Source organism: Octopus bimaculoides, chromosome 23 (genome assembly GCF_046866305.1).
Source record: "Octopus bimaculoides isolate indiv1 chromosome 23, ASM4686630v1, whole genome shotgun sequence".
NCBI lineage: Eukaryota > Metazoa > Mollusca > Cephalopoda > Octopoda > Octopodidae > Octopus > Octopus bimaculoides.
In genome coordinates, this window is record NC_142950.1 from 21,988,841 (window position 1) to 22,013,048 (window position 24,208).

The 24,208-nt window shown below is 35.9% G+C and overlaps 1 protein-coding gene across 2 annotated transcripts in view; it reads right to left on the reverse strand.

The window, feature by feature from the left end:
* Nucleotides 1-24,208, reverse strand: part of LOC106867809 (FERM, ARHGEF and pleckstrin domain-containing protein 2) — a 343,165-nt gene that overhangs the window by 7,593 nt on the left and 311,364 nt on the right. Inside the window, exons 13-25 of one of the 2 annotated variants that reach the window (XM_089340665.1) lie at nt 21,521-21,707; nt 19,622-19,859; nt 16,507-16,596; nt 15,529-15,656; nt 14,187-14,268; nt 11,942-12,128; nt 9,603-9,653; nt 8,169-8,227; nt 7,399-7,470; nt 6,073-6,141; nt 5,041-5,130; nt 3,637-3,722; nt 2,417-2,526 (exon numbers count right to left, since the gene is read on the reverse strand). In XM_089340665.1, the coding sequence (XP_089196791.1) occupies nt 2,417-2,526; nt 3,637-3,722; nt 5,041-5,130; nt 6,073-6,141; nt 7,399-7,470; nt 8,169-8,227; nt 9,603-9,653; nt 11,942-12,128; nt 14,187-14,268; nt 15,529-15,656; nt 16,507-16,596; nt 19,622-19,859; nt 21,521-21,707 (1,449 nt within the window). Of the gene's footprint in view, nt 1-2,416; nt 2,527-3,636; nt 3,723-5,040; nt 5,131-6,072; nt 6,142-7,398; nt 7,471-8,168; nt 8,228-9,602; nt 9,654-11,941; nt 12,129-14,186; nt 14,269-15,528; nt 15,657-16,506; nt 16,597-19,609; nt 19,860-21,520; nt 21,708-24,208 lie in introns of both variants that reach the window. The other variant, XM_089340664.1, reaches the window with a different exon arrangement.

Sequence of the window (24,208 nt, forward strand, 5' to 3'; positions counted from 1 at the left end):
TGTATATATATATATATGTATATATGTATATATATATATGTATATATGTATATATACATGTGTACATATATATATGTATATATACATATATATGTATATATATATGTGTATATATATGTATATATATATATATATATATATGTGTGGAATGTCCTGTACCCAGATATGCACCTATATATACAGGTAGATGTAGGTATGCACATATATATATATATATATACATATATATATATATATATATATATATACACACACACACACACACATATATATATATATATATATATATATATATATATATACACACACACACACATATATATATATATATATATATGTGTGTGTGTGTGTATATATATATATACACACACACACATATATATATATATATATATATATATATATACACACACATATATATATATACATATATATATATATATATACACTATATATATATACACACACTCATATATATATATATATGAGAACACGGATGTTACGTAAGTAAAACGTTAGTGTTCGAAACTGCAGCAGTCCATAGATAATTGTTTATTCTGTATATTTCTCATTTTGTCCTGATCTGGCGTTTTGCGAAATTTTTCTGGAGAACATTATATTTTTCTTTGCGGTTGGGTCGTTGATGACCTTTCTAGCATATTGGATGTCCACCTAGTGGTCATCCCTTATACATATGTAATACAATTTTTTCTGAATTTTCAGATTTTTTATATGCTAGGCCACTTGGTTTTAAATTGAATTAATATTCAATTTATCATCCTATCTATATATATATATATATATATATATATATATATATATATACATATGAGCAACACACACACATACACATATATGTACACCAATTGCATACATATTTTTTGTATGCATACATGTTCATATGTGTGTGTGTGTGTGTGTGTTGCCCGTATATCAAAAAAACACACACACACATCTAGCCTTAAATATATATACGGATAAATGATTTTAAATAAATATATTTTGGAAATGGCGATTTACGGTACAATACCTAGAAATGTGAAAATCAGACCACGTGTTTGTTTACATCAATTCGGTAGTTTCCATAAAAAGTGTTGGGAAAGAACATGAAAGAGAGAGAGAGAGAGCGCACTCTCCCACTCTATCTCTCACCTCTCTCTCTCTCCGTCCCTTACACACATGCCAGTTATCTCTCTCTCCCTGTCTCACACACAGCTTCATTACACACACACACATGCTGCTGTCTCACACTAACAAAAGAACTTCACATACACACCACACTTTCTGTCTCGCATAGTCACTATAAAAAGATTGCCTCTATTTCTTTTTGGCAACATGTGTTTTGTTTGTAATGTTGCTGTGTGTGTGAGAGAAGGAGAGAAAGAAAGAACGAGAGATAACTGGCATGTGTGTGTAAGGGAGGGATAGAGAGAAAAGGTATTTTTTTCTTTTTGTTTGTTGTTTGCTGCTTACCATACAACTGTTAAGACGCTGGCAAACAAACTGTATCTCTCCTTCACCCTCCCTCTCAAAAACATACAATTTCTCTCTCTCTCTCTCTCCTTCAGGCACAAACTTTGAAAGTGGTAAAAGTTATGGTTGAAAATCGATTTTTACAGGTATATGCGGGTACCTCTGAGAGAGAAAGTTCACGAAAATGCACATAGAGTCATTCCGAATCTCCTCCTAAAATTGGAGCGACATGCATGCTAATTTGTGGATGTGCATAAACTACATTCATGTACACACACACATCTTGACTTTTATAGATATGATGTCTGCGCCAATATGTATGCTGCACATTGCATAGTATTATTGTACATTTACAAACCAATGCAGATATATAAGGTTAGCACTTCAGATCAACAAAACATGTTGGTTACATCAATAATGCTTCAACTCTCTCTCCACTCACTCTCACTCATACGCACACACCTAGGGCTTCCATACGACCCCTTCCTATCACATTTCACTTGAAAAACATATGTCCACCCAAGACTTTAGTAGAAGATACCTACCCAAGGTGCCATGCTGTGGAATTGAACCTGAAGCCACATGGTCAAAATTTGCAATTGTTAACCACCCAACCCCACAGTTTATACAGTAACATTAGCAACCTCATATCAATTAAAGATGTTAACTACTTTATATCAACTAAAAATCAACAATAACAAAAGTAAATCTTGCAAAAACAGTACAAATAATGATAAAGTATCTATTTTTTACCCTGAAAATAATTTCCATCTTGGTATCCCTCCATCAGAAAAGAGGATTCATGTACTTTTCTCCTCATGTTGAGAATTATAGTTCTACATGAACTAATTAAATAACATACAAATGAGCTAACATTAATTGCTTTCACCCAATGCACATAATACCGCCAGGCAAAACAATAATTGGTTAATTTAGTACTCACTAGTTGTGGACCGAATGCTGCCATACTTCAGCCTATCATCAGTTTGTTTCTTGGCCATAGAAATTGAGAAGTTCAAGTCTTCAATCCATTTGTCTTTCTCTTCTTCAGAACTGGTTAAATAAAGTAACACACAAAATAAACAAAATGCCAGCTAAAGACAATACATTTCAAACTCTTCAACTCAAACTAGTTTTCCACATTGACGATACTATCAATTTGTCACAATCCCTCAGACAATATTTTGTGTCAATATTTGTCAGTGACTGGGCAGGATTTGAACTCAGAATGCACAAGGTTGGAGCAGATATCACAAAGCATTTTGTCTGATGCTGTCATGATTCTGCCAATTCACCACTCTGGACAGTTGCATCAAGAGATGCCGATATCTCTAATTGTGAAGAGAACATGTGGAAGAGGTAGACCTAGGAAGACGTGGGATGAAGTAGTGAGAAAAGATCTTAGATGTTGGGCCTCACAGAGGGGACGACAAGGGACTGTGACTCCAGGTAGTTTGCTGTGCTTGAGAAGAAGATAGTCAAGCTAAGTAAATTCATGGTCATCCTTGTATACAGACATGTCCCTTCCTCTTCAGCTGAGCATTCCTAATCTTGGGATCTTGTGAGTGCAGGTGCCACATAAAAATACCTATGCCAGTGCTACATAAAAGCACCCAGTACACTCTGTAGAGTGGTTGGTGTTAGGAAGGGCGTCCAGCCATAGAAACCATGTTAAATCAGACATGGGGCCTGGGCACCTCTTCAGCTGATCAACTCTCATCAAACTGTTCAACTCATGCCATCATGGAAAACATACATTAAGTGATGATGATGATGGACAAATATTTTTTTATATAATCCTGAAGGGATGAAAGGCAAAGTTGAACTCAGAATGTTAAGGGTCAGAAGAAATGCCACAAAGCATTTTTCTGACCCTCTAACAATTCTGCCAGTTCATTGCCTTTGAAAATAATAATTTCTTACACTCTCTGAGTGGTTGGCGTTAGGAAGGGCATCCAGCTGTAGAAACTCTGCCAAATTTAGATTGGAGCCTGGTGTTGCCATCCAGTTTCACCAGTCCTCAAACCCATGCTAGTATGGAAAGCGGACGTTAAACGATGATGATGATGATGATGAGAACCATCTACAAACACTTTCACTACTGACACTTCATACATTTCTCTACAAACAACAAGGAAAAAAAAAACAAAAAAAAACATTCACCTGGCAGCAACGAGAATACATTTGTTTCCACCATAGATTGTAAAACTATTTGCCACAGCTACTTTGGAAATATCAGATTCTTCGACCTGCAAAATTCAGAACAAAAACTTTCTTGGAGTAATGTCAAGAATAATAATAATAAAAATAATTTCAAATTTTGGCTCAATACCAGTAATGTTTTGCGGGAGGGAGGGAGGGAGATAGTTGATTACCATTGACTCCAGTGCCCAGCTGATACTTATTTTATCAACTCTGAAAGGAAAAAAGGCTAAGTTGACCTCAATAGTAACTGTCAGAACATATGGTCAGAGGAAATGGCTTAATAATAATAATAATCTCTTTCTACTATAATAGGCACAAGGCCTGAAATTTTGAGGGAGGGAGATATTGGATTACATCGACCGCAGTGCTTGACTGGTACTTATTTTATCAATTTTGAAAGGATGAAAGGCAAAGTTAACCTCACCAGAATTTGAACTTAGAATGTAAAAAAGGACGAAATGCTACCAAGCATTTTGCTTGGCATGCGAACAATTCTGCCAGCTTTCAATCTTAATAATAATTATTGTAATAATGTGTTCTAACTGCAAAACCTGTGATGAGACAAGTACCAAACTGTATCAGCCCAAACTAGCAGATTTCCCCATGGCTAGCAAAATGGAGAGGGGAGAATTGCCTGCACTTCATCTTCCTCGGAAACATCTTCCCTAAGCCTGTGTATACATGTACAGTTGAATGGTCAACACCGACCAACAGAGTCCCCTAGATAATAGAGTCCATAATAAACAATGTTGGAATAGAAAAAAAAAGAGAAAAATGGTCATGGTTTGGAATGTCTTTGGTTAGGGTAAACCACGGTCTAAACACCAACAACTATTGTTTTAAGGTGACCTCCTCCCATTTCTCAATCTTGTATTGTGTCTCTGGTGTGAGGCAGAACACTTGAGATCTTGTGTTTTCCTCTGCCATGGTCACTTTCAGCCGTCAACAGTATAATGGAACTGCAGAAAGAACCAGCTATTATTGGTCAGTTTTGTTAAATCGACAATGGAGCCCCTGTACGGTCACATTACCATCTAGAAATAGCACTTAAATACCCCTTAAATCACAAGCTACTGTCTTTGATAGAAAGGCGGGATAGATTGGATGATGTAGTCATAGACTATTTATCAAACAAATAAAAAGTGATGGTTATGTTTGGAATGCCTTTGATCCATGTCTACTGCATCAGAGCTGACTGGAGGCAAAACAATAAGCCCACCAACACCACCCCACCCATGTATATCACTGTCAGTAACTCCTATTCCTCTAAGATCATATCTTACTTCCTTGTGTTATGACATCAAAGGTTAAAGGGTCAAAGAGCACCAGTGAATGGTCCATCTGAAACAATAGTCAACTCACCATCATTCCTCGAAGAGGTAACTGGCCGTGCACTTTAAACTGGAGTAGAGATGTTGCTGTCCGACTTGTGTAGATTAGCATATCTGAAAACTGCATTGAACAATATTGTGAGCATCATCATCATCATCTTAATCACTGTTAGTAAAGTGCAAGGTACATACTAAACACAAGTACACACACACAACTGGCAAGCTTCCATACAGTTTCCATCTACCAAATTTCACTTACCAAGCATTGGTCATTCAGAGGCTATAGTAGAAAGCAGCACATACAGACACACACATATATATATAAGATTAGTTGAGTTAGAGGTTAAAATAACCATCTAAGGGATAAAAGTATCCATTATACTACCAGTATATTACCTATATTTAACCATGGGTATACATATGCAAGCATATTATGCTCATAAATTATAGGCAAAGACAAGGATAAACATGAGTTTATCAAGAATCAAAATTTAAAGAAAACAGAAAATGGAGAAATACTGATTAACAACAATTGACTTACATCAATTATTATTTATCAATTTAATGCAAATAGATTGCATCCTATCTAACAGCTGTTTCTGCTTCCAATGTTGTATGGTATTGCCATTGATATACTAAAAATATTTATCATATTTGGCAATAAAACCTATCTGAAACATGGAGCCTAGGCTCCAAAGTTGTCTGGAGGCCATGATTGAAGCCAATGGCAATTTTATTGAATAAATTTGCTCTTTAGTATTTCAAGATATTTTTATGTAATTTAGAAGTATAGGTACATATTTTTGCAAGACACACAAACATCCAAATGAATGCACTCAAGTATTCATACACATATTTATTAAACACACACATGTAAGTTCATGCTATATACATATATTTATTCACTAAAAATACAAATACACCTTTCACCAAACTCAGTGGTGCAAGTCAAACACACACACACTAACCACCTATATGAACTAAACACACATACTCACTATACCCAGTCACACATGCTCTAAGTAAAACAGGATTACTATTGACAATTTTTAATAAGAATTACCAAGAAGAACATTCTCTGTTGGTAACCTTTACGGGAAAACTTCTGCAGACATCCTTCTCGAATGAATTCCTGCAAATAGAAGATTTTTAGTGAAAACAGAGATACTGGAAAATATATATTAGTGACAGTATATATTAATACCGAGAGGTGATATCTATCTTTCACTTAAATGTGGATGTTAGAACAAACTATACTGTGAGAGAGACTCTCGTATTGGCTTTCTCGTGCAAAATGCACTTTTGTTTATATTGCTAGTGGGGCAATAAATCCCTGCCACCTCCAGCGGGGTCGAAGGTCACAACCAGAAATCACATGATCAGCTAGTCTCATCACTGGAGGTGGCAGGGATTAATCTTTCCACTAGCAGTATAAACAAGTGTACATTTTGCACCAAAAGTCAATATAAGAGTTTCTCTCATGGTAACCAAAGCTTTATAGTTTGTTCTAACAGAACATCCACTTTTAAGTGGAGATAAATATTACCCTTCAGAGATATTTGAGAGAAATTGAAGAAGGTTTACATGTATGTGTGACTAACAGATAATGACACAAATATGGCTGTGTGTTTTAGAGGTCTTGCTTCTCATCCATGTGGTTTTGGGTTCAGTTCCAATGTGTGGCACTTTGAGCAAATATTCACTACTATAGCACCAGACTGATCAAAGCCTTGTGAGGATTATGGTGGACGGAAACGGTAAGAAGCCCATTGTATACATTGTGTGTGTGTCTCTCTGTGTTGACATCATGTGAGGGTTGTAAACAAGTATCTCTGTCATATAAGCAGTGTCCTTCATTTCCAGTATTCAGTAGGGACATGCCTGGCCATGGGGAAATGTATGAGCAAGTCCTCTGTCTCATGCAAGATAATCCTACCAGGGATTTACTCTCATTCTATGCAGCAGCTGCAGATTGGAAGAGACCTCATGGTAGGCCTTACACCAGATGGCTTGATGTGATTGGGGAAGATCTCCAGAGGCGCAATATCACCTTGGAGGATGCAGAAGGACTGGCACAGGACTGCCAGCGATGGAGAACACTGGTGGACCTGGTCAGCTCTATGCATGATGATGCCTCTGGGATCGCTAACTTGGAATGACCCCAGCCCCATCAATCAAGAGCATGAAACCAGAAGCTGAGAAGAACTATAATGGATTGCATTTATAGTCTGACATCATTTATTATCAAACACTGAAACATACGTAACAGATAAAATAAAGGAATTCCAAGTTCAAACGCAGGTTCTTTTCTCTCATTATGTATGTGTGTGTGTGTGTGTGTGTGTGTATTTGTGCACATGAAATGTTTAAGCAATCCAATCTAACTCACCCTATCTGGATGTATGAGACTGTCGATTCCGACCAAATCTCGCTGAAGTTCTATAAGCTTCTGTAAATTATCCTGAAAAATGCAAAAGAAAACAGCTTGAAACAAAGATAAAATATTGGAAAATTACAAAATCATCAATAAAGAACTGAGAGAAATTGTAAAGGATTGGAATTGTGTGGAAAGTCTGGTGTTCCTTTAATATGTAAGATTTAAAGGCAACTGTTGTTGAGTAGTAGTTCCTCGAAATTTGGGAGTAAAATTACAAAATAATCATCATGATCATCATTACAATCACCGTAGTCATGGCTATTCCAATCATCATCATGGCTGGTAGATTAGAAATTACATTACAGTATTCAGGTTAGCATTACCTTTAACATATCCTCAATGCAACACTGCACAAAACAATGTCCTCAATACAACAGTGCACCCAGCATGTTCTTAATGTAACACTGCATACATATCCTCAATACAACATTGCACCCGAATGTTCATGATGCAAAGCTGCACCCAACATGTCCTCAACACAATATTGAACCCCACATATGTTCAATGCAACTCTGCATCCAACATGTTCTCAATGCAACACTGCATTCAACCAACATGTCCTTGCTGCAACATTGCATTCAGTATGTACAGGCAAGCAGTCTGGTCATTGAACAGCTGGACATGCTGCACATGCATAATGCAGGGGTTGCTCTCTACCACTGGTTCTGTTGGTGCAGTTACAGACTGACAAGAGGGACATAAGAACAACAACAACTACTTACCACTTTTTGCATTTTTTCTCTAGACAGATTGATTACTTCAAGAATATGGCTATGTGCTTCTGTTAAATAGAAAAGAGAAGACATATGAAAAAAACAGTAGATTCAGGCATAAGCATATCTAAGAGTACGTTATCTAATGTGTCTATCCAGTGTTTTAAGGAAAATTTGGCTGTTATTTCTATCAAGTTTAGCTTCAAACAAGCCAAACCACATTGCCAGAACTTTGTTTCATGTAGTTGAAAGCAGACCAGAACCAAGACCCTTGTGATATCCAACATTTCAAGAATCTTAGAGTCTTTATTACTGAAATATTCAGACATTTTCAATAAGAAAAGCAAACATCAAACTTTGGTTACAAACTACAAATATTTTCGTTTATTAAATATATATATGTAAATGCAGGCATGGCTGTGTGGTAAGAAGTTTGTTTCCCAACCACATGGTTCTAGGTTCAGTTCCACTGCTTGGCACCTTGGACAAGTGTCTTCTACCAAAGCCTCAAGTTGACCAACACCTTGTGAGCGGATTTGGTAGACAGAAACTGAAAGAAGCCTATCATATACAGGGTGGGCCAAACATCATGCACAAAATAAGTTCAGTATGCTCTGGAATTGTCAAAGACATGCGTTGTTTTTCTTAAATTTAATAAAATAAATATAATAATGATTAATACACACATACTTGTACATGATGGACAAAATGAATAATAATAATAATCTAATATATTGAATTCTCATTAAATTCTCTCCAATCCATGCAAGCATGGAAAAGTAGAGGTTAAATCATAATATGCATGTGTATATATGAATATATACATACATATTCATATATATGAATATGGTGAAGGTGCATGGCTTAGTGTTTCGGGTATTCGGCTCATGATCGTAAGATCACAAGTTCAATTCCCAGCAGCATGTTATATCCTTGAGCAAGTCACTTTATTTCACTTTGCTCCAGTCCACACAACTGACAAGAATGAGTGGTACCTGTATTTCAAAGTGTCAGCCTTGTCACATTCGCTGGGTCATACTGAATCTCCCAGAGAACTACATTAAGAGTACATGTGTCTGTGGAGTGCTCAGCCACTTGCATGTTAATTCCAATCCACTGATTGGATCAACTGGAACTCTCGTCATCGTAACCGACGGAGTGTCACTATATATGAATACATATGTGTGTATTACTTGATTACCTGAACATTTTTATGCCTGGCACTGACTTTTGCTTTAGTCTCTTCCTGTAAAGCAGGAGGTGCGGTGGGAGGGGATAGTGATAATGGAATTTTGTGTGAGAAAGTGATGTCATGAATGATAATATGAAGAGGAGGGCCGCCTCTTTTACTTTCATGTGTTGTGTGCGTGTGTGTGAGATAGATAGATAGAGACAGACAGACAGACAGACAGACAGAGAGTGACAAAGGGACAGACATGTTACCTTGGCAATTTTTGTAGTCAGGGTGGTCTTGGTTATAGTGTTTCAACAGTCCTGAAAATAAAAATAAACACCCATTAAGTTTTGATTATATATATACATATATATATAATACATGGGCATAAATATATACATATACGGTCATTTATACATTTATATATATATATATATATATATATATATATATATATATACACACATGTGCATATATATATATATATATATATATATATAGGTGCATATATATATATATACATACATGTGTGTGTGTATATATGTATGTATATATATGTATATTTACACAGATATGTATATATGTGGATATATATGTATGTATACATGTACATGTCTGTATATAGACACATGCAAATGAATATATATATATTCTTTTATCCATTTTAACCCTTAGGCTGCAATCATGCTGGATCACAACCAGTATACATGCATACATACATGTGTGTGTGTGTATATATATATATATATATCTATAATGGGTCATCCCATAAATAATGTGGTTTTCCATACTCCTTTTATTTTTCAAAATTAAAATAAACAAAGTTCTTTTTTTTAATCTAAAATAAACTCTCCTTCATTTTCTACAATGCTCTTCCATCTTTCTGGTAGACTTGCAAGATTCCTCTTCCAAAATTCACTTGTTTTGATGAAAAATACTCCTCTAGGACTGTTCTGACCTTGTCTACAGAATTCATGTTTTTTCTAGCCAAAACATTTTGAATTTGGTGAGTGGGGCATCGTTTCCCATTCAAACTGCTCCATTCTTTGGAATGTCATCCTCGCTGTTTGTGGCTGAGCATTATCCTGATGGAAGAACACCTTTCGTCTTGAAACAAAAGATGGTTGTTTTTCTTCTAGCACAGGTGTTAATGAATGGTTGAATGATCAAATCCAAGCTTCTCTGCTAGTTCCTCAACAGTTGCAATGGAATTTTGTTCCACCACGGTTTGCAGGACATCCTTGTTGAGCTCTACACATCTTCCAGGATGAGGCTCGTCCTCTAGGCTATAGTTTCCTGCTTGGAATTTCTGGAACCACCATTGATACTGGCTTACGCTTATTGTCCGATCGCCATATACTGCATTAATATTCCTCACACTTTCTGTAGTGTTGTTACCTTATGCTCCTTTGTCACTTCCATTATAGCTTTGAAAAAATAACTTAATATTCAACTGCACACTTCAAAACTTGCACTAAGAATAAGGACAAGGTAAAATTACTACCTGCTTTTATAGCAAGTTGATGCAGGTAGTTTATCCTGTCCCCCTCTGACTTTTAGTTCATGCTATTGAAAAAACTGCATTATTTATGGGATGACCCAATATATATATATATATATATATATATATATATATATATATATATATATATATAATCTACAATTAAAAGGTTTTATATAAAATGATTGATACAGTCACAATATTTAACCCTTTAACATTTAGTTTACTCTGTCAAATGTTATGCTTATGTATTCACATTGCTTTGAATTGATTATGCACAATCTGATATCTTACAGATTTCAATGATGTAATTGTTTATATTTAGAATAACATTACAGGGAGTGTCTAAGAGGCTGAATTCGGCTGGTTTAAAGGTAAAACTGGTAGAATATTTAGGCTGGATATGGCCAGTTTTAATACTAAAAGGCTAAAGAAAGATTTTCTAAAAAGTTATTAACTATTTAAAAAAAATATCTTTGACAGAAAACTATCATGAACCTTTTGGAAAGGAGATTTTATACACACACACACACACACACACACACACACACACACACATATATATATATACATACACAATACACAGAATATAAAGAAAGTCAAGAGGTATGAGATGAATATATTTATTTCACCAGTTGATATCCATAAGATTATGATTGTTAATGAAAAAATAATTTATTTTAATTTATAATAAATTATTTCATATGTCTGTATTAGTGTATATGTTATAGTTTACATGGTACTATTGTACATTTTACAAGCTAATACAGACATAGAAGGTCATGGGTACATCGATTTTTCAGCTCTGACATAAACATACAAAAAGCCATCTTCAAATATTAATGTATGGAAGGCAATAATTAATAAAATAATTTTCAATAGATGGGAGGATAGTGTTGGTGGAAATTAAGATAGCATATAATATGATAGAGTGAGAGTCAGATAGTTTATCATTAATAATCTAGAAGTATACATCACATACATACATATACATTGAGTGTCACACAGAAATATGGATGGGTATGTGAAATAAAGTAAAGAAGGAACATGAAAGACAAGGACAGGGTGGAGAGATGCAATAAGGTGATGAAGTGGAACAACACTTACTTTCAAGTATTAACCGATAATGTAGAAGTCGTTGTCCGGGTTTTAGGAGGAAGGTATTCAAAGGCAAGTAACACGTTTTTTCAGCCTCAAATTCTTTGTACAACTGCTCGAATTCTCTGTTCCGTTTGAGGGTTAGTTCCAATTCGGAGAGCATCTCTTCAAGCCGATCTAAGTAAGTTCGATAAATCTGAAAACCATTCATAAAAAGAAAAAAAAAAAGATAGGATAAGAAGAGTATAAAGACAGAAAAAAAAAAGGATGCAAATAGATGAGAGAAGGCAAAAATATAAGGAGAAAGAAATAAGTCATTAAAAGAAAAAGCATGAGAAAAATTATTATCATAATAATAATTCTTTCAAATTTTGGGACAAAGCTAGCAGTTTTGAGGAGAGGAAGCAAGTTGGGAGCAAGCAAATTCTGCCAGTTTATTGCTTTAATAATAATGGTTTCTCATTTTGGCACAAGGCCAGCAATTTTAGGAGATAAGGTAAGTCGATAAAAATCAACCCAGTACTTCACTAGTACTTTATTTTACTGATCTGCGAGGGATGAAAAGCTCAGTGGATGCTGGTGGAATTTGAACTCAAGACATTATAAGTTGGAAGAAATATCACAAGGTACTTTGATTGTCGCTCTAATAATTCTGCCTGCTTGCTACCGTCATCATCATCATCATCATTTAATGTTCATTTTCCATGCTGGCATAGATTGGATGGTTTGACAGGAGCTGGCTAGTTCGAGAGCTGCCAGGGCCCCACTTGTCTGTTTTGGCTGGATGCCCTTCCTAATGCCAACCACTTTACAGAATGTACTGGGTGCTTTTTACATGACACTGGCACAGGTGCTCTTATGTGGCACCAGCATGGGTGCTTTTACGTAGCCCCAACACCTGCAAGCCAGCAAGAATAGGATCTTTCAACTGAGAGAGGGATGTAGAGGACATGTTTGTATGGATGGCCATGCGTTTACTTAGCTTATCTTAATAATAATAATAATAATAATAATAATCCTTTCTGCTATAGGTACAAGGCCTGAAATTTTGGGGGAAATAATAAGTCAACTACGTTAACCCCAGTGCTTAACTGGTACCCATTTTATCAATCCCAAAAGGACGACAGGCAAAGTCAGCCATGGTGGAATTTGAACTCAGAACGTGAAGATAGGTAAAATGCTGCAAAGCATTTTGCCCAGGGTGCTAATGATTCTGTCAGCTTGCTATTATTATTAATACATTGTTTCTTTGTTAAAGCAAGTAGGTGGAGAAAAACCTTGACAACATAATACCGTAAAATATACACCCTCCTAATATCATATTATGCACTCTCTTAACATCATATATTATATACACCCCTAGTTTTTATTTTTATTTTGATGGGAAAGTGTGTATTTCTGATGGAGATTTCCGGTAATGAAGAAGACTAGCTGTTCTGTAATGAGATAAGCTTTGAATCAATGTTTAACCTTTTAGCATTCAAACCGGGCCCAAATATTGTAAACTGACCAGATCAAGCCTCTCACAATTACCCTGTTAAGTCATCCTAAGAGTAAACAATCAGTTCATTGAGATCTGAAAGCTATGAGATAATACATTTGAATGAATAAGCATTACATATAATGGAATAATCTGAATGCTAAAAGGGTTAAATCTAGTCAAGACATCTCAAAATAAATTTTAACAAAATCAAAATGTGTGGACTTGGGACAGTGTAGAGTAGTGCTACTCAAAGTGGTGGTCCGCAGACCGGTGCCAGTCCCCAAGCCATCAGCTGCGGTATGCATTGAGTTTCCAGAAAAGAAAGAAACATTATAAAATGCTTATGTAATATCGTATTATTTGTTTATAAAATAAATATTAAAAAAACTGTCAACTTTTATTATATTCATTATATATATTGTTTACGGTATAAATTAATATTACTAAGAAATATTCTTTTCTACTCTAGGCACAAGGCCCAAAATTTTTGGGGAGGAGGCCAGTCAATTAGATTGACCCCAGAATGCAACTGGTACTTAATTTGACCTTGGCGGAGTTTGAACTCAGAACATAAAGACAGACGAAGCGCTAAGCATTTCGCCCAGTGTGCTAACATTTCTGCCAGCTTGCTGCCTTATTACAAAGAAATATTACTGGTCCCTGGCACATTAGGGGAAAAAAAAAAAACCTGCCAGTGTGCCACATCAGATAGTTTGAGAAGCACTGGTGTAGAACATGAAGAAAAGATGCATAAAGCAGAATGGTACTTACAGGAAGGACAGTATCCAGTTCTAGCAAGACGTTACCAATTTTCTGCGATTCTGGATTTACTGGGGTGTTATATTTGCCTTCCCTGTAAAGAAAAAGAACAAAGAATTATGAAAAGAGAGAGAAAAGAAATAAATGAGGAGAGAAGAGGGGGGGGATTGGAGGGGAGGTAAAAAAAAAAAAAGAGTCAGAAGTCATACAGAAGGAATAGAACAGTATTGAATGGTTATTTGAAAGAATGAAATAGGGAAGCAGTGTGACTATATACCATTTTTTTTTTTGCTTCAGTCATTAGACTGCGGCCATGCTGGGGCACCACCTTGAAAGAATCGACCCCAGTACTTATTCTAGTCTTAAGCCTGGTACTTATTCTATTTGTCTCTTTTGTTGAACCACTAAGTTACAGGAATGTAAATACAACAACACATGTTGCAGTGATGGTGGGGCACAAACAGAGATGCATGCCCCCACCACACACATATCACAAGCTTCTTTCAGTTTTTGTCCACCGAATCCACTCCCAATGCTTTGGTCAACCTGAGGCTATAGTAGAAGACACTTGCCTAAGATGCCACGCAGTGGGACTGAACTTGTAATCATGTGGTTGGGAAGCAAACCTCTTACCAAGGCAAAAAGGTTCATCATCATCTAACGTCTGCTTTCCATTCTGGCATCGGTTGGATGGTTTGACAGGAGCTGGTCAGCTAGAGAGCTGCTGACCAGCTCAGCAGCTCTCCACAATATTTGTATCGCCTTTTGGTTGATGGCTACAAAAACCATTAGCAAATGTGTTGCACATTAATCTGTTCAACTGTCATGTACAAAACACGAGATACATTCAAGCTTTTACATGTAAAATATGTCATATTTTCATGTCTTTAATGTCACATGTATAAAACACGTAGTAGCAGCAACTGTTTGAATAACTGGCAATGTGAAACTCAGATAAATTCCAAGTACTTACGGTATACATATATTGTTTATCTTTTACTGGTCTCAACCTGTAAGCTGTGACCATGCTGGTGCAATGTCCATTTTACTAAGCTGAGGGTATGCAGGTATTTTGAAAATACTTCACTGAGTGACGACCATGCCCAGCATAGTTATGGGCTGCCCTTTGGCAAGGAATAGCGCCCATTGAGCCACCCTGCCAGGAATAAGGTGAAGTCATGACACTGCAGCATGGCAGATTGTGAAGCGGTAGCAGAAGAGCTCAACTGAGCCAATGGTGCTTCTTACATTGATGGTGAGTGGAGGAATCCTGGGAGATCAATGGTCAGGATCACCAAGAACAGGAACAGAAAGTGGAATGAGAATAATTGACAATTGTCTTTGAAATAGTTACCATGAAATAATTCTCTGCTCTATGTTCCTGATGAAGTTGCAATGGAAGTTGTAGATGGGACAAAGGGTAGAGAACATTAGATGAGAAAGATAATCAGGCATCACAGAGTTCACAGCATTTTGGAAAGACTGAAAATAAAAGAAAAAGAAAACAAGGAAATAAGAAATGAAAGGTAAAAACTTCAAACACTTGATTGAAATTAACCTTTTGATGCCATCCCACCTGAGACCTCTCCTGCTTCTATGATACAATATTCTTGTTTTAAAGTGATCAAAATTAAAACTTGCCATCAAAATTTAGGGGATTCATTGATTAAGTTGACCCCAGTGTTCAACTGGTACTTATTTTATTGACTCTGAAAGAATGAAAGGCAAAGTTGATCTCGGTTCAAATTCCACTAACGTCAGCTTTACCTTTCATCCTTTTGGAGTTGATAAAATAAGTACTAGTTAAACACTGGGGTCAATTTAACTGACTAAGCCCTTCCACCAAACTTGCTGGCTTTGTGCCAGAATTCAAAACCAATTTATGATGCAAACTGTAGAATAATAGTGAAAAAGTTATTTTACTAAATACTTCAATTTTTGCAAAGTGAATTGAAATAAAGGCAGTGCATTTCTACAGGAATATAGTAACAAAAGAATTAAATATTGTACGGCCCTCAATCCATGTGTTCTGTAATTCATCTAAGATTGAGTTTTGGTTCTGATACAAATTCGCTGTTTTAAATTAAAGCCTTCCCTCAAATATTCATGTTACAGACACTAGCTAAACAACAACAAAGTTATTTGATTAAATTCTTCATTATTTTCAAAATTCAAAAATGGTTACAAAAAGGTTAACTTTGTTTCCATGTCTATTTCTCCATTCCAGCATGGGTTATATTAATACATTGAAGCATCATTCTACAGCAAGATGTCCTTCCTTGCACTATCCTATCCCATAAAACATACACATACAAAGAAATGCAACACAAACCTGTGTAATGACTTCCAAGTCCTTTTTAAATGTTCGTTCTGTCATCAGGAGTTCTTTTGTTATACAATAAGATTTATCAGCTGGAGCTCGCTGGAAAAACATAATATAACTAATAGAAATGTCTGACTAGTAACACAACAACAACAGGAAATCCAGTGATCCTGATTGGTCAAAAGTTGAAAGCAATACTGCAACTGAAAAAGAGTCTTTTCATAAGTTAACTTATGTCAGAATCCAAGGAATCTGGTGATGGTCTGTGGCAGCAGATTACACTGTTACTTTATTCTTTTTTTGTTTTTGGTCTTTGGTCAGAAAGTGTTACTTCCTATTTCCTTCTATTTAGAAATCAAAGAAAATCACTACTATTCCCTTTCAAACTTTGCTTTTGTCACCTGGACATCAATATTTTAAGACTGATCTATTTTCCATTACATTTCAGATAGATTCAGTGCCGAGTTCCAGAAGCAGAAATGTTATTATAGCAAATATTCTGCTCGATATCACATATTTGCTTGTCAGTTGTTTGACTTTAATCACTTGAGCATGTCTCTTAGTGGCTGACAATATGTGAATCTTTGATCCTGAGCAGGACTAGAGTGTGGAGCATCATAGCCATGTGTTGAGAAGTATTCTTTTGAGCTTGAATAAATGTAATAAAAGTAGAAGTTTGAAGGAAATATTAGCCATTTTTCATACTTTCTAGGTGTAAGCAAATAGGAAACAACAGTTGCTACCCAAGGACAAAAATTATGTTACACAGTGTTATGAGTTAAAAGAGCTTGAAAATGGAATAAACTGGTTTGTTGGGCCAAAGCAGAAAAGTGTAACATTTCAGGTAGAACTCTTTTAGAAGAGATTACTCTCTCACTCAGCAGTACTGTCTGCAATATTGGTTTACATTTCTCTCACAGCCAATCAGTTTTGAGCTGTTTATAATTAAGAACATGACAGCAAAGTGGCACAGTCATTAGTGTTGACGAGAATGCTTTGTAGTATTTGTTAAACATCTCTGTGCTTTGAGTTCAAATCCTGCAGAGGTCAACTTTGCCTTTTCAGTTTTTCAGTGCAAGGTAGTGGATAGGCAGGATTGTTAGAGTGTTGTATGCAGTATGTTGTAGCTCTGTGTATTTTGAGTTCAAATCCTGCCCTGTCACTAAAAAAACAGTGACACTCCTGTCAAGAATTGCATCTGACATATATCAACAATTTAAAAAAACTGATGGAAATGGAAATTTCCTGAGTTAGGTAGCAAGACCAACTGCCACCATAGCTCGTATCAAAGACCACTGAGATTTATTCAAATAAAGAAAATACCTGGATTGTAAATTGGAAACAGTTTAGAAGGACTTATGTCAGGAGTAAATGTTTCACAGTATATACTTACCTGTAAGTTACTGATTACTACATAATAAATATCTAAAATTTTAGCCATGTGTGTGTTTGCAGCTGACGATTCATTCCTCTTTCACATCATCATAATTTAATGTCCGTTTTCTATGCTGGCATGGGTTGGACAGTTTGACAGAAGCTGGAAAAGCCAGGAGCCACACCAGGTTCCATAGTCGGTTTTGGAATGGTTTCTACAATTGGATGCCTTTCCTAACACCAACCACTTTACAGAATTACTGACTTTAATGGTAATGCATATATACACACATACACACACACATTATAAGCACTTATAAATGTTTCAAATATTTTTTTAAAGACCAAAATAATGTAAGTTAATGAAAAATTAAAATTACAGGTCAATTTCCTGAAGAAGTAGTCCTAATCCTGAAGTACTGAAATACCAGGTAAGAGTACCATGCTTTTACCTGTAATTTTAATTTATTTTACTTGCATTGCTTTGACTTTAAAAAAATGTTTAAAACAAATATATATCAGACAACACTTGATGCAACCTCTATTATATATATAGATATATGTGTGTGTGTGTGTGTTTATATATATATCATCATCATCATCATCATCATTTAGTGTCCGTTTTCCATGCTGACATGAGTTTGACAGTTTGACATGGAGCTGACCAGCTGGGGAGCTGTCCAGACTTTAGTTGTTTGCAGTGACATGGATTCTACATAAAAAGCACTAGTGCTGGTGCCATGTAAAAAGTACTGGTGATAGTGCCACGTAAAAAGCACCCAGTACACTCTGTAAAGTGGTTGGCATTAGGAAGGGCAACCAGCTGTAGAAACCTGGCCATAACAGTTCCTGCCAAGCTGACCAACTGATGATAGCATGGAAAATGGATGTTAAGACGTTGACAAGGATGATGTGGGTGCATAAATTGTTTGTGTACATGTGCCCCTTTACACCCACCCACCCACCCTAATCAAGAGATAAGTTGAAATTGATTGATTAGTTTGTGTGTGATTAGTATGGTTAATTGCTTGATTTGAATTATTGCGAGTTGATAGTAATAGTAGTAGTTAGGTAAACATTGTCAGTGAAGCAAGAAGGATTAGGGAGGGAGGGAGGGAGGGGGAGTGGAAACAAGTATAAAGAGAAAGGAGATAAGCAGAGCAAGGAAATAGAAAGATATATATATATATATATGTATATATATATATATATATGTATATATATATATATTTATATATATGTATATATATATATATTTATATATATGTATATATATATATATATTTATATATATGTATTTATATATATATATTTATATATATGTATTTATATATATATATATTTATATATATGTATTTATATATATATATATTTATATATTTATATATATATATATTTATATATATATATATTTATATATATATATATATATATATATTTATATATTTATATATATATATATATATATATATATATATATATATATATAGATATATATATATATATATATATATATATATATATATATATAGAGAGAGAGAGAGAGAGAGAGAGAACCAAAATACAGTGAGAGTGAAAGAGAGAGAGAAGCAGAGAAACTGATACACAAAAACAGCAAAGCAGAAGAAAGAAGGGGGAGGAAGAGAGCAGAGAAAGGAAGAGAGAAAAAGAGAGAGGGGGGGAGAGGTAGTGAGAGAAAGAAGTAGAGATAGAGAGAGATAAAGCGTACAACACTAACCCGTTTACTAACCCTTTTCCTCTTCGTGTCGTCGTCGCCACCGTCGAGAGAACGCAGTGCGTTCACGTTGTTGGAGGCCATCCCATTATCACCGACCGACACTGCCAGCTTGGGCTGCTGCGGGGGAGACAGGGGTACTGGGGCTTCTTCCGATTCTTCCGGGGGTGGGGGAGGAGGGGGAGGAGGCAGCGGCAAGGTCGAATCGTAGTGATAAGGGGTGTCTTGGTTCACGCTCTGACTTCTAGTAAGGCTGTAACGACAGAGAGAGAAAGAGATAGAGAGAGATGACAAAAGAACAAAAGCAACTATCAGTAACAAAAACAAAACAAAAATTTTCTCTTTCAAGTTATAAAAAGTATGGCTTTGTGGTTAAGAAGCGTTGCATGGTACCCTGGGCAAAAGGTCTTCTGCTAAAACCCTGAACCAACCAATACTTTGTGAATGAATTTAGTAGACTCAGTGGAAGCCCATCATATATGTATATACCAAGAGAGTTAGGGGTTGAGGATCCAACCCACTAAGGGATAGTATCTATCCAATATACTTCTCCAATTGCTAAATGTCCTCTAAATTTGTAATCTTAATTGCTGATATGACATGGTATGTCATAAGTGTCTGTATATTGTGCTTTTTGTCAATTTCGTTGTAAAATAAACAGATTAATCAACGGAATATAGTGTCTGCAAGTCGATGGGTACCTCATATTCCCTTCTATTTTCTTATTGCTATATATATATATATATATATATATAATGTTTGTGTGGGTTTTTCTGTCTGAGTTTGTCCTCCACCACCGCCTGACAACTGTGTTTGTCTCCCTTCACTGCTTGACAATCAATCAGTGTTGGTTTGTTTACGTCCCTGTAACTTAGAAGTTCAGCTTCCTTCACTCATGTTAATGTTTTTGGTTTTGAATTTGTATTTTAATGTGGTTTTGTATTATATATGTATCGTATACATAAGGGTTGTATATGTAATTATTATCTCTGTGGGTAATAAAAAAAAAACAAATAACATAAAAGCATAGAAAAGAATAACAAAACAAAACAAAAGCGTTTCAAAATAACCACTTTTGTTCTTATAGAACCAACCAGAGGCAGTTTGAAATGGGTTGGTTATTTAAGCGAGTTAAAGGGGAGATAATATACTAACGGGAGGTAATTAGCGAATGTCTTCAGTAAATCCAACGCAATAATGTGAGTTGCAGACTATTTAGGTATTATGTGGTTATTATGCGTTTTATGTATCTTTTATGACTTGTTTTTTCCTTTTAATTATTTGTTTGTTGATTAAAATTCGAGATAAATCAAGAAGGCGATGTGTGTGAAAACCAAAACAAACTTTGGAAATTGTTACTGAAATTGAAACTCGAAATTGAAATTAATAAGATGTAGAGCAGATGGAACAGAAATTTAAATTTAAAATTTGAAATCTAGTTTTACTCCCTTTTGACATCTTTTTATCCCATTCTAAAATGAGAAAATACATTGGAACGTACATTGGTTTCAAATTTTGGCACAAGGCCAGCAATTTCGGGGTATGCAGATTACATTGACCCAAGGGTTCAAAAACTTAAAAGGCGAAGTCGACCCCATTGACATTTGAACATAAAACGAAGTCAGAAGAAATGCTGCCAAAGAACTTTTCCTATCATGGTAACGATTCTGCCAGCTCACCACCTTGAAGTTAGTCAATGAACAGAAATGTGCTGTATACATAATCTCAATAGAGTTTGTGGAAAAAAAAAAAAAGATTTCAAAATCTATTGCTACATAAACAATGACAACAAATTTGTTCTTTTCAATGATAACAGAGTGGAGACCAAGGCAAACAAATATGACAAAACAACGGCACTTAATATTTTTGGTGGTTGTACATGTAAGGCCTTGTTTATGAGGTGTGTCTACATACCTGTGTTTGTGAGGTGAAGAAGTGTGTTCTGGAGTCTCTCGTATGTGTTCAGGGATATTCTCGATTTCATTCGATCTTATGATTGCGTTCTCTTCCACACCTTCTCCTTTGCTAAGGATCGGCTCAGAATATTTGCGGTCCATCGCGAAGGTGGGAGAGTCTCTCACATCCCCGTTCTTAAACGAGTCTAGAAAACAAGAGAAAAGAGACCAACATTAATAATCGTTTCAAATTTTGGAACAAGGCTAGCTGATTTAAGGGGAAAGGGTAAGTTGATCACATTAAACCCAGTATTTTAAAAAATACTTATTTTATCAACTCTGAAAGGATGAAAGACAAAGTTGACCTTGGCAGAATCTGAAATCTGTAAATAAAAATCTGAAGAATTGTCGCGAAGTATTTTTGTCCAACTCATTGCTGCCACTACTACAATTAATAATAATCCTTTATACTGTAGGTACAAGGCATGAAATTTTGAGGGGAGGGGCCTAGTCAATTACATCAACCCCAGTACTCAGCAGGAACTTATTTCATTGACCCTGAAAAGAGATGTCATCATGTAGAGAGCCAACCAGGTCCAACCGTGCCCTCCATTGCTGATGGTCCCATGCCAGCTCCTCTGCATCCTCCAAGGTGATGTCAAGCCTCTGCAGGTCTTCCAGCCCACAACTGCTGTGTTGAATGAGAGTAAAGCCCTGGTAGGATGATCTTGCAGGAGGTGGAGGATATATCTGTACCAGCACATGTAACAGATGGCTATAAGGTGGGAGGCTGCAGGCTAATGTGGGCTTATATCTTTCAATAAATTTTAGAAATAATCAAGAATTTGAAAGGGTTTAGTAAAATTTCTAGGAAGACATGTTGTGTAGTGGTTTGGGTGTTAGGTTGACAATCATTCGACTGCAGGTTCAATTCTCAGGCTGGGTAGCGTGTTATCTCCTTGAACAAGGCACTTCATTTTACATTGCTTCATGAGTCTCAGAAATAGCTGGGTGGAGTGAGTGTAACTTCATGACAGGCTGACATTCTGTTCAAACACACTAATCCATCACCAGATGCTCTTCTATTCTCAGTCACTCAAACACCATGGAAACCTGAACAAGTTCCAACCTAATGAACAAGTAGGCTTGAGACAAATTTCAAGTAAAATCATTTTCCTTCATAATCATGTTGGTCCGAGGAATATCTTTTAATGGTAAATTCTACCAGAGAACTATGAAGTTCCATTATAAGAGTTTCTTTATTGGTCTTGAAAGAACAAAAGTCATTGTTGACCTGAACAGAAGTTGAACTCAAAGTTCAAGGAAGCAGGTCAAATACTCTAAACCAATCTATCCTACTGTCCAGCAACTCTGCCAATGGCTGTCCACTTCCGACTGAGGAAGATCGTCACTGACCATTAAGAACATTGTGGACACAGACAAAATTAGTCTTTACATTTAGAAATGTTCACTTTTCCCTTTAATTGACTTCTCTGTTGGTGGTGATGACAAGCATTGTTTCCCCTAATTGATGTCCCATATTTCTCATCTTCAACAAGAATTTTACACAATCCTTATATCGTAGTCTTGGTTTCTACTGGGGGCATTTTCCAAGAACATGTTCACCACATAGCATCTGCTGAAGGATTTTCTGATTGTTCATTCAAACAAAGTGTCCAGTCCAATGTAAACAATGCCTGTAGGCTATCACTTTAAGGCTCATGGTGTCAGCTCCCCTCAAGATATCAGAATGTATATCTGATGGGAGGGTTCAAGGGCACTTACATGTTGCCCATAAAAGGTCCATCACATCAGTACATGCATGTGGTACACAGCAACTTTTGTTCATCTTGTGATGCCATGTTGGGATCATGCACAAGACTCAAGAGCCCTGAAGGAATCAGTTGCCTTCAACATATTTCATCACCCAATTGGTCTTGCTGTAAAAATCAAATCCCTTGTTCCTCCACCAGAACAGAAGTCACATTGAGAGTCGGGTAGAATGTCATTTACAAGGTATTTGTTCGAGCAGGTAAAAAGAATACTTGCCAGAACCGTGCCAACAAATGGCACCAAAGAAGTATCTATATATATATACTGCCATAATCATTTTAATAACCGTTCCATGCTTGCATAGGGCAGATGAAACTTCTATGAGGCAGAATTTTCTACAATCAGATCCTTTGCTTGTTACCAAGTGTGTGTGTGTGTGTGCATATATATATATATATATATATATATATATATATATATATATATAATGTGAAGGCATGTGGCCTAGTGGCTACACTGTTGCATTCACAATCGCTAGATTAAGGGTTTGATTCCCAAACTGGGTGGTGTGTTGAGTTCTTCAGCAAGACACTTCATTACATGCTGCTCCATTCCACTTTTCAATCAAGGGAGAATGTTGGTCAGCTCGAAGGCTAAAACAATGCAAAGCACACTGTGATTAGCAATGTGGAGCAACATAAAAGTCTGGTCAGTCACCTTATATACATGTATATAAAGTAAAATAGCTTATGTTCATGTAGGCATGATATAAATAGAAAGCTTTCTTAATTACCATCCAAGACGCTGAATGTTCACTGATGCATTTAGTTTATTGAACTGTCTTTAAGACAAGATTAGATTTTTGATAAAAAAATTCTTTAGAATTATCATTATCTTTAGAAACGAATATATTTCATAATATCTTTATGTAAAA